Consider the following 12,795-nt stretch of genomic DNA (forward strand, 5'->3'; position numbering starts at 1 on the left):
GCATGTTTTGATTTGAGATCTTCAGAGGAAGGAGCTTCATCTAAAGGTATAAAGCTCAAAACTTTCCTCTTTATTTGGTATGATGTTGCATGGACCATTTCTAGGGTTAAAAGTCCCAAAGGTGGAGACTTTATGAGTGAAAAGGACTTCATGGACCTAGAACTGTCCCATTTCAGTGATATTTGTGTTATAGATCCATAAAAATCCCAACTTGGTCGTTGTTATGGGGTTATGCTTGAGTTATGAGTTTTTCTAGGGTTGGAAATGGAATGTTATGGGTGTTAGTGACTTGTCCAACCATGCAAAGGCTTAAAGTCACCAACTTTATGGATTAAGAGGCTTAGAAATGGTCAGATCTAGAAGTTGGACATGTGTCTTAACTGTTTAAGACCCCAAGAGCTAAGTAGTCTGAAACTGGGAGTTACGCGGGGCATAATCCCATTACGCGCGGTGTAGGGGGTCGCGTTCCCCATTTCTGTGAGGTCGCCGGGTACGCACAGCTTAACCCGGAGAGTTGACTTTTGTTGACTTTTAGGGTTTGGTCAACTTTAGGCTCCTTGAGCCATGAGAGGGGTAAAATGGTCTTTTACCCTTCTGAGAGTGCTAAGAGAGGGAGTAGTCTAGCCTTGAGAGTTGTATTGATTAACAGTGTTTATTCCATATGATTAGGCGAATGCTAGACCAGATTTTACCGAGTTCAAGATTACCGAGTTACCCGAGGTGAGTCTTCTCACTATACTTTACGTAGAGTGATAATTAGAGTTATATAACAGAGTATCTTGTATGATATTTATGTAATTGTGATACACTGCATTATTTCTATGTGATTCATGTCGTGTATGTTCCAGAGTTTATAGAGTTAGAACCGAAAGGTTCACAGAGTTAGGACCAGAGGGTCCACAAAGTTGGGACCGGAAGGTCCACAGAGTTATTGCCTCAAGTGGCTAATATGTGTTATATGTGGTATTTTGGGGAACTCATAAGCATTTATGCTTACAGTGTTGTGTTATGTGTTTCAGGTACCATTGAGGATCGCAGGAAGGCGCCGACATGATCAGTACACACATGAGGAGTTTTTACACATTAGGATCTTGGGTTGTGTTTTTATGAATTGAGTTGTGATACAATGACATTTTTATAATACTTAAGAATGAAAGTGTGTTTTAAATTGTGAAAAATTATTTGAAAATTTTGGTTGTTACAAGTTCCTTCAAAATACCACATACCACAATATATACAATGTATGCACACATGAGCCTTTAATTTGATTGGACCGTCTCGCAAGGCCTACAGTACACTTGGACCGCTCTACAGTATCGGTCTTCAGTCCATGACTGGCCTGCCTCCCATGCCTACAACATACAACTGGTCTGCACCTGACCTACAACACACCGATGGCCCGCCTAGGTATCTTGGCTTATTGCAAAGTAGGACCACCTCAGCCCACTACCATATATGTCAACATATAAATTAAACAATCATAAACACATGTAATTACTAGTCTATCAGCGTGCTACCACATACAGGGTCTTATACACTATGCCACAACTGGAAGATCACTAATGAATGCATAGTCATTATTCATTATCTAAGTCTAAACACTTAGCATACCTAGACCATTATAACCATTAATTTTCTCTTCTCCAAGCCTTAATTTTCTCGATATTTAAATATCACGTAATAAGCCATGTCATATGTTTCTGTTCGTTTACTTCCATTAGCCTGTAAAGTCTTCTGTTGACCCACATGTTAACAATAGATGTCGGTTGAGAATTGAAAAAAAAAAAACATAAGTTAGTTGAGATTTTTTAGACAATTAAGTTCGTTGGGTTTCTTGAACAGACAAAACATGATTAGGGTTTTCTGAACGGTTTGGAAACTTTGTTGGGTTTGTAAGTCATTTTACTTTATTTTTATATCTAATCTCTTGGGATTATTTTGAAAAAGGGCTTCCTTTAATTTGTTTCTATGTGTGTTGATTTATTATAGACATAACAAATTAATTTGATAGACTATTATTCCTAACCAAGGCACACTTAATTCCATAATCCCCATTGATTTTCTTCTAGCTTTACGTTTTTCTGATTTGAAATTTGTGTGTGGAGTAGGTGAAATGGTTGTTGCTGGTTAAAGAGACTTATCTTGTCTTTATCATGTACAAATTAAAATCTTATCAAAACACTCCAGTTGTGTACAATTACCACTTTCTCATCTATTTTTTTCTCTAACTTTCTAGGATCGTTGCTCCTAAATGAAGAAGAATACTGAAGATTTGCACCTATTCATTGCATGTGGGTTTTAACATTTTTCTTTTTTCTTTTTTGGTAAAATATAATTTTTTTTATTCCACTTTTTATTTGTTTTTGGTTTCTTGAAGGTGTTTAGGTGAATTAACTTCCTTTTTTTTATATGATATTTGTTTAGTTTTGTGTTTGTTTCGTATGTTGCTTCCTCGACTTCTTTAGTGCACATCAACAACTAGGCTATCTTGGTATGCGGCTGACACTTCTGGTAGTTGACATGAGATGAAACTCCTTTTTCTCTCCTCAACCACAAAAATAAATTTGGGACTCGAAAACTTTTCATGAGTATGTCATCTAACTTCTTCAAAATCACTTCTAAAATTATCATATCTAATGTGTTTACTATTCATCTTACGCATATAAATACTTTACCATGAATATACACACCATAAACATAATATTGTTGACAATATATTATGATTGCCTATGTTAATAATTACCCTTATGTTCAAATTTTGGTAAAAGAACTTTCAATTGCAGTACTTTCGTTCTTTTATGTCTTGGTAAGAGATTAACTAAAACGAGTACTTTGTTTTCATGATTGGCAAGAACATGTGCTTATTAATTATTATCTTAGTGGGATCATATATGCATTTTTCTAACGAGATCAGTTAAAATAGGGTATTTAAAATAATTAAACTGAAAAAGTCAATTATTGCTAAACATGTGGAATTTGTTGTTTCACATGTGAATTGCTAAACTTAAAGTAAATATTTTAAAAATTAAATCCTCTTGGATCCAATAACATCGGAATCAATACTTTATTTTTCACATTTATCAGGTATTTTATTTTTTATAAAGATTTTCACCTACAATTTGTTTTTGGTGTCTATTAGGTTCAGAGGTGGGCGATAGGGCGACCATTCTGGACTTATTTTTTAAAGGGGTTCAATTTTTTTATAAAAATTGTTATATTTAGAAAATAGTACAAAATAATTTTCTTTCAATTATTGAGTTATTATAAAAAACTTGATGAAATTTGTGTATTATAAGGGTTCATTTTTTTTCTCTCGCCCTGAGCCTAAAATATGTTTTGGAATGGCCCTGATGTCTATTCTAAAATGTGTGATTTAATACATAATGCTTATCGATAGTTGTTAGCATCAAAAGTATTAAAGAAACAATCATGGACATACATGGTGGTACCATAAAAAAAGGTATAATACATGGTCTCAAAGACATGAGGAACCAAAATTTGCAATCGATGATCAAGAACAAGGGACATACGTTTATTTGGATTTCATATCAACAATGATGAGATGCAATCACTAAAACGATAATGAAAATAGATTTTATAATAGCAATAAAAACACAATTGGTAACAAACGTTTTGCCTATGATCATTAGAATGATCTAGAGAAGAAGATGCAGGAGGATATGATCGATGGGTGGTACTTTAGGTATGTTGTTGCATTGATGATATATAGGATTTTTTGTTTGGTTAAAAAAGGGTAAAAAGGTAAACTGTTTTTCATTATCAATAATTAAGCATTACTTTTAATCATTGAATTTAGTTTAAGTTATATAACAGAGGCAAATAAAGTACTTCAACTTTGTTAATCATTGAATTTATTAACCCATAATGGCAGCATGTAATCATTTCTTTATTTATTATTGCACTATACCTTATTTTTCCACCTATAATAGCAACATACTTTATTTGTTACATATTAATATTACCAATAATGAACTGTACATGTGTTACTTTTGTAAGTAAAGAATGTAAGTATGTTGCCATTATGTGTAGATAAAATGCAAGTATGTTGAGTAAATAAAAGTATCTTGATGGGTAAAAATAAAGTACAAAAATGCAAGTATGTTGAGTAAATAAAAGTATCTTGATGGGTAAAAATAAAGTACAACGACTAAAACTAAATTGGTAAAAAGACTAAACTACATTGTTGTTTCTTGCAATTTTCCTTCTTACATAGATCTTATCAATATAATAATATATCTTAATGTTGTCTCTTTTATTTTGTATGTAAATGATTATAGATGGAAAGAACTGTTTTTTAAATTTTAATGCTAAAATTTAGTGGTGGTAAGGAATAATTGTTGGAATGTCTATGTTTGTTTGGATATTGGAAAGAAACAAGTGTTCTTTGACATGCTCTCCTTTATTTGTGGTTTAGACTTTGAACAATTGCTACTGGAATTTTAATGCTCTTGTTCTTTGGTGGTTAGAAAATTTGGATTTATTTATCCTAGGCTTGTAGTATTGAATTTGTTATTTATTAAGTTCCTGTTTAATGTAAATGTAAATTAGGGATGCCAACGGGGGTAAACGGGACGGGGAGTGCATCTCCCGCCCCCGCCCCCGAAATTTCCCCGTTCCCCCGCCCCCGCCCCCAGAACGTTCAGCCTTCCTACCCCCGCCCCCGAATCCCCTTTATTACCCCCGCCCCCGCCCCCGTTCCTCCGATTGATTTTGGGCTACTTTTTTTTTGCTAAAAGAAGTTGTTATTTAGGTTAAAAGAAACTATTTTTTAAATAACAAATAATTATTTATAGCAAAATTTTATATGTTAAAAATAAAAATAAAATAAAAAAAAGTTATGGCATTTTTAAAAATTATGCTAACAACTTAAAACATGTTTTTTGATGAATTTTAGAAGCTCAAAATCATGTTATTGTTTATTATATTTATATATTTAATATATGTAAATATATGTATAATTTATTGACGGGGTCCCCATAGGGATTTCGGGACGGGATTTCCTACCCCCACCCCCGCCCCCGAAATTAAAACGGGGGTTAAACTTGCACCCGCCCCCGTCCCTACCCCCGATTTTTTTTAAAAAAATTCTCCAAACGGAACGGAACCCCCACGGGAACGGGGTCCCACGGGACTTTTTGACATCCCTAATGTAAATCCTTCCTAATAAATAAACATCTTTTTGTCACATGTCATTCTTTCATGCATTATGCAACATGTCATTTTGTCATAATTTAAAAATATTTATTTTTCATTTATCATTTATTCCATTAATTTAGTTTCCATAAATGAAACATAGTATAATGATTATTAATTTCAAATTTCATATTTCAAACTTCAATTTCAATTTTAAATAAATTTATAGTTTAAACCTTGGTATTTAATATTTTGTTATAAATGGCACGTTTAATACACGGGTCAGACAATAAACATAATTTTAATTTTTTTTGTATGTTTTTTTTTTCATAATTTTTACTTATTTCAGATTTCAAATTCCAATAAACTTCCCGTTTAATCATTCGTATTTAACATTTTGTTTTAATCAACCAGTATAATATACGGGTTTCACAACTAGTATTAATTAAATAGCATGTATTTGGCACAATTTCTATAATTTCCAAAAGTACTATAAATGTTATCTTCTCATGATTCTTAAAAAATTGTTCTGGTTTTAGCATTATACTTTTTGATTGATTCTCGTGTAAGGATAAATTTGATAGTTCAACCGATACAACATCATTCATACGTCCATTCTTTTAACTAAAATTTAAGAAGAAACCGTTAGCACGGCCCGTTTGACTTCTCTAGTATAATAACATAATAATAATAACTTGATTTTGTTGTAATATACTTTTCTAACGGGCTAAATAACATAATTATTATATTTAATAAAAAACCATGTTAAATTAGATGAACACATGTGATATATACGATTTCTTAAATTCATTTATTTTAAAAGCAAACTATTATTGCGAATGACAACACATAATTTATCGTTTATATCGAAGTAATTATTAAAATATTCCTTTTGTCTTATTAAACATGAGTTATATAAATAAGATCGTAAAATTGTGAGATGATATGCAATTTATTATACATAACAAAACAACCATGACCGTGGTAGGAGGAGCGTTCCCATTATCTCTCATCCTCTTCGCCACTATCATTCTCCACCACCACACTGCGGCGCTTCCACTCTCAGTCAACTCACGATGGATCATCGACGATCAAAACGGTGGTGAGAGGGTGAAGTTGTCATGCATCAACTGGGTGAGCCACCTTGAATCGGCGGTCGTGGAAGGGTTGAGCAAACAGCCGGTTGATGTGATCTCGAAGAAAATTTTGGCGATGGGATTCAATTGTGTGAGACTCACGTATCCATTGTTCTTATTTACAAACGATACACTGGCTTCGACGACTGTGAGAAAGTCGCTGACAAAGCTAGGGTTGCCGGCATCCGTCGCCGGAGTTCAAGTCAACAACCCATCCATCGTTGACCTTTCCCTCATCAATGCTTTTGTGGTGAGTTTTTAAGCACTGAAAATGAGGCTTTTGATGAATGAATTTTAAACCATAGGTATCTCGGACCGATTACTATTTCGTTTTCATAACAGTCAATGCATAAAACATGCATCGATTGCTTGTACATTATATATATATATATATATATATATATATATATATATATATATATATATATATATATAAAAGCACAACATCATAATTATATGTAAATGTATACAACCTACCAAATAATAATAATAATAAAAGAGAACCAAAAAAAAAAAGATTTATTAAAACATCTAACCTTGTTTTTTTGTTTTTTTTAAACAACAAATTGATATACTTTTTTCTCTGTCAAACTAAAACATCAACACATATTCTTTTTGTTATATAAATTCATGAACATCTAACTTTTTTTTTTTTCGTAAATGATTTATTAATGATTATAACTTTACAAGTCATATTCATTATATGTATGGAGAGAGAGAAAAAAGTTGGTAAGCATAAATCACTACCTATGATCATATGTTAGTTTATTTTGGAACACATACGATGATATAAAATTGAAAACCCATACGAAATGAATAAAGTGGTTTTTAGCTTGAAACTTGTATCATATACGTCATTTTCGATTTGAATTTGTTCAAATGTATATACAAACTAAAAAACAAGGTAGGAATGAGCAAAGTTGCCATGATTAAGATCTTAAATAAGAACGAATTATATTTTACAAGATTGTAATCATAAAATTAAATCAGATGAGAATTACCAAATGAACTAGTCTCATCATTTTTATTTCAGTGATTTGTTTGTGGAGTATTTTAAGTTATTAAAACATTAATGTTTGAATTAACTTTAACTTCTTAAATATGAATCATACTTTTTGTTGTATGAAACCCAAAAAAATAGGATGAAAACATCTTAAACGTAAACTGAAACAAGATTATTGTGTTTATGTACAATTAAAGGAATATGATCAAAAAGGGAATAACGTAAGTGTCTTCATGTTTGACCTAATTTAAGATCAAATGGATTCAATTTTGATGTTCTAAAGGACATCTTGTGACCTACTCCATTTTAAGTTAAGGATTTTGAGGATCAATTATATATTAAAAATTTAGGATTAGATGGTATTAAGATCATATAGGATCCTAAGGTCCCAATATATATCTTATGATAGATTTTAATATAATTTTTTTTTTAGTCTTATAAGATCTTAAAATAAAATCTGGATCATAATAAATATGGGAATGGATAATCTTTTTGTTTCCTTCCAAAATTTGATCAAGAATTGATTTGTTTCTTATATAACAAAAACATTTATTTTCTTGGATTTTAAATGAACTATTTGCTTTTTATGTTTTAAATTGGTAAACACCTAAAGAAAAATAAATTTTAAATAAAAACTTATAAAAAAATCCTATTTTTCCAAAAAGGAAAACAATTTAAAAATAGTTGTTTTCATTTAATGTACGATGTAGAAAACTACAAAAGGTAAGTATAGTTGTATACGAACATTTTGTCTAAAAAGTAAAATACAACTAATATTACTTTCTTTTTGTTTGTATACTTGTATCTAAAAATTATAATATTGTGTTTGACTCACGCAAATTAAACGCACATAAAACGCACATTAAACGTTTAACATATTAGAACTCAGTTACAATAGTACAACAAGTGAAGAGACAAACAAACAACAAGTTGTGCTGTTAAGTTTTTTTATATGGTAATATCAATTTTTTTTAAAAAAACTACATCTATAGATTTAGGAAAAAATAACTAATCTATAAAAAATAATAATCATAATTTAATAAAAGTATGCTTGATATTGGTCCCTTTTTATTCCAATGTGAATTATTAAAATCAAATACGTTGATCATAAATTATGATAAATTGACAGTCATTCAAATTTCTGATATACATTCAATCTATGAATCTTTATAAAAACAGAAAGTGGTTTCAAACCTCAACAAGAACAACATTATGATAATATTAGACAATCACATAAGCAAACCTGGATGGTGTTGTAATGATAATGATGGTAATGGCTTCTTCGGCGACCTCTACTTTGACCCTGAAGTGTGGGTCAAAGGTATTAAACGAGTTGCCACCATTTTTAAAGGGTATACCAATGTGGTCGGTATGAGCTTGAGGAATGAACTTCGTGGGTATAGACAAAACATCGAAACATGGTACAGGTACGTGTATTAATAGAAAAATGTGTTTAGTCTAGAGTAATATACATAAAAACACAAATGAACAAATAATAAAGAAGTGAAACATGTTTTCATTGTATTGTCGATTTGACCGTTGAATCATTATCTTTTTACAGTTATGCAATTACTAAATGTCAAAATGGGAAAGTTATTTTGGGGTTTTGTATTTTTGTTTTTTTTTCCCTTCATATTGAGACCGGGTTACCGGGGAAAAAATTTTACTTGGTAAAAGAATATAAAATTTTTTCTCACTTTCAAAACTAGGTAAGTAACTAAAGCCATAAAATAATTAGCAGAAGCATTTTTTGTATTTTTCCCTTATCAATACATTTCATAAGTGACTAAAATGAATAAAAAATAAAAATAAAAACATTTTTTCCCTTTATAATATTGTATTAATACATTTCATAAGTGACTAAAGCCATAAGTAGAATGATTTTTGTATTTTCCATTTATAATATTGTATCGATACATTTCATAATGCACAAACTCGACTCATTTAGTGTTTTTTCTTACCTGAATAAGGTACATGCAAAAAGGTGCGGAAGGGGTACATTCAGCAAACCCTAATGTATTAGTCATTCTCTCGGGTCTAAGCTATGACCAAGACTTATCCTTTCTTCGTGACCAACATGTAACCTTATCATTTACTAAAAAATTGGTTTTTGAGGTTCATTGGTATGGTTTTTCAGACGGTGATGATTGGATTACTGGTAACGCAAACCAAGTATGTGGTCGAATCACCGACAAAATGACAAATCAAGCAGGGTTTTTACTAGACCAGGGTCACCCTTTGTTTGTAAGTGAGTGGGGTGTGGATCAAACTGGCACAAATGAGAATGATAATAGGTATTTGAATTGTTTCTTAGGTTGGGTGGCTGAACTTGACCTTGATTGGGCATTATGGACTCTTGTTGGGAGTTACTATTTAAGGGAGGGTGTGGTTGGAATGGAGGAGCTTTATGGTGTTTTGGATTCAAATTGGTATGAACCGAGAAATTTAAGTTTCTTGAAGAAAATTTCACCTATTCAATCTTCGTTTCAAGGTATTAAAAATTTTCTTGTATTTTTTAAACTCGATACAACTTAAAAAAAATAAAAATAAATAAATAAATATATAAACTATTATTTTCTATGAAAGAGAACCGCTAATTGTACATAGAAATATCATAATATTTTATTCTCACTACTAACATGGACAATTTACTTTATGTTTTACCAAGAATAACAAATATATTTTTTTACTCGTGATAACAACATACTTACATTCTTATAACCAACTTGTAATCTTACCTAAAAATTAATGTATTTACTATCAATTTATGCAATGTACTTATTTGCAACATATTGTTATCATCGTTAAACAAATTAAGTTATGTTTACATGTTAATTATTTTTTGAAAGTTTCAAGTTGCATACTGCTTTCATTGGTAAAAATATAAGTTCAATTTTATTATAGAGAGATACAATGTAAACATGCTCATTGCTATTATTGGTAAAAATAAAATCTATTGTATATAAAAGACTAAAATAATGTTGTTTTTAGCAACTTGTGAAAACATATTTCTCGTGTATATTTTACTTCAATGATATTAAGATGCAAATACTTTTGACAATTAAAAAGGACAATTGTCGAATATAACAACATACACATGTTAACTTAGCTATCACTACAACTACAGGCATTATACTTTATGTGTTACCCATAAGGAATCTCTCTCTCTCTCTCTCTCTCTCTCTCTCTCTCTCTCTATATATATATATATATATATATATATATATATATATATATATATATATATATATATATATATATATATATATGTGGCTAAGTGAATATACTTTTAAAAGTATATAAGCTTAAATACTAAAATTCACCATACTATATCGTTTTGTATCATATATGTATTGTAATCATCTAAAGTTCTTAAAATTTAACTCCTAATTAGATTTACTTTCAAGATTTTTATAAATTTTACCATTATTTTCCTATTACATAATTTTCATTTTCAATTATAATATATATATATATATATATATATATATATATATATATATATATATATATATATATATATATATAACACGTTATAAATCTAGTAATATTTTTTGTTAGAAAGGTAAAAAGTTTTTTTTGTTGCATATTTTTTTGACCAACATAACAAATGAATCAAAAATAACATGATTCACCAAAAAAAATCCTAAAAAAAAAAAGCTCGATGACGATTTTTACGATGATTTTGTTGATATTCATTAAAATTATCATAAAGTGAATTTGTTCTTGATTTACTTAATAATGAATAATGATATTGTTTTTTCTGGAAAGTTTTTTCTTGTGAATAATCTTTAGTTTTGAATCTTCTAATAATTCATTTTGTTTGTTTACTTAAAAAATATGTATATAAAAAATTTCTTGCTTTCCTTCCAAAATTTTCCTTTATATATATATATATATATATATATATATATATATATATATATATATATATATATATATATATATATATATATATATATATATATATATATATATATATATGTGTGTGTGTGTACTTAAAATAGCCATGTAATGTCTTTTTTTACCAATGACACTGGTGTACATATATTCTTATGCATAATAGCAACATAATTATGATTTTGTTATCCAAAATAGAAACATAATTAAAATTTGGAAACACTATGAGAAATAGACTTAGTTTATTACAATTTCTAATTATCAAAACTTTAATTTGATTATATTAGATGTACGATGTAAAGTATGTGTCCAAAAATGCACGTGCATTATTGTTTGTTTTTGTTAAAAACAATATCATATTAATATATTATACAAGTTTATATAATATGTAAGCATTTTTTAATTTTATAAATAAATGTAAGTATATTGTTCTTATTTGTAAAAACGAAATTAAACAGTCTCCGGTAGAAAGACCAAAATACTCCTTTTTTTCAATTTGCTCAAATAAAAAAAACAATACCTAAATTGACGTAGAGGCACATAAAATAAACTACTAAATGAGATACTCAAATATGACATTTTTACTTCAACTTGTGACTTTTTTGAATTGCAGCACCTGATGGTTTATTAGGCGTCGAACAACATAAAATCATCTTCCATCCATGTACTGGGCTTTGTATACAAACCCACTCTATGAAGTTGGGTCCGTGTTCCAATGCACAGGCATGGGAGTACACCCTACAAAACATGTTGATTGTGAAGGGTACAAATTATTGCCTACAAGCAAATGGTGTGGATATGCAAGTGAAATTAGGCATAATGTGTACAAATATCTCTTCAAAATGGGAGGCCATTTCAGCCTCTAAAATGCACCTTTCATCAAAGATTAATAATGGGATTATGGTTTGTCTTGATATAGACTATGAAAACACGATTGTTACTAACAATTGTAAATGCTTAAACAACGACAAATTGTGTGATCCTGCATCCCAATGGTTCAAAGTCATCAACAGCACAAGTGTAGAAGTTGCAAAATCAATCATTTTATCAGATTCTATGTTGGATTATTCAATGTGATCTTTTAGAAAATTCTTGACGATGAGAAGATAGAGATTATTGATCAACTTTGATAAAAAAAAATACTTATTTTTATATGTTGAGATTTTAATGTAAACAGGGCGTGACTAGTATATCATAAGGTGGGTCCTTTGATCCACCCAATTTTCCAACAATTACAAGTTGTATACCAAAAATTAGGACCTACCTTAAAAAAATTCAAGGGACAACCTTGTGTTAGACAACAAAGGAAGAAAATATGCTTTAATTAAAAGAATAAGGTATATGTTTGAAAAACTCCTTTGATTTAGAAGCATATATTTACCACCTATAGTTAGTCCCAAATCTAAGCAGTACCATTCTACTTTGTGTCACAATGTAACAATATGATTTTTCAAACCAAAATTTTTCATTTTTAATATTAATAAAAACACATGTCTCAACATTAATTACCAAAAACCCAATACAAGTTTTCAAAATAATTGTTCAAATCCAGGATCCGCAAACATAACTCCAAATCCCGAGTGTGTGTACAATCATGCCGGT

At 29.8% G+C, this 12,795-nt stretch overlaps 1 protein-coding gene across 1 annotated transcript; it reads left to right on the plus strand.

Moving 5' to 3' along the window:
• Nucleotides 1–6,114: 6,114 nt before the first annotated feature.
• Nucleotides 6,115–12,471, plus strand: LOC145011756 (glycosyl hydrolase 5 family protein-like). Its single transcript, XM_078970489.1, has 4 exons — nucleotides 6,115–6,540; nucleotides 8,473–8,720; nucleotides 9,264–9,784; nucleotides 11,807–12,471. The coding sequence occupies exons 1-4, from the start codon at nucleotides 6,130–6,132 to the stop codon at nucleotides 12,268–12,270; spliced, it is 1,644 nt and encodes a 547-aa protein (XP_078826615.1). The 5' UTR covers nucleotides 6,115–6,129; the 3' UTR covers nucleotides 12,271–12,471.
• The last annotated feature ends 324 nt before the right edge of the window (nucleotides 12,472–12,795 follow it).

Source organism: Lactuca saligna, chromosome 8, assembly GCF_052625555.1.
Source record: "Lactuca saligna cultivar CGN05327 chromosome 8, ASM5262555v1, whole genome shotgun sequence".
Lineage (NCBI taxonomy): Eukaryota > Viridiplantae > Streptophyta > Magnoliopsida > Asterales > Asteraceae > Lactuca > Lactuca saligna.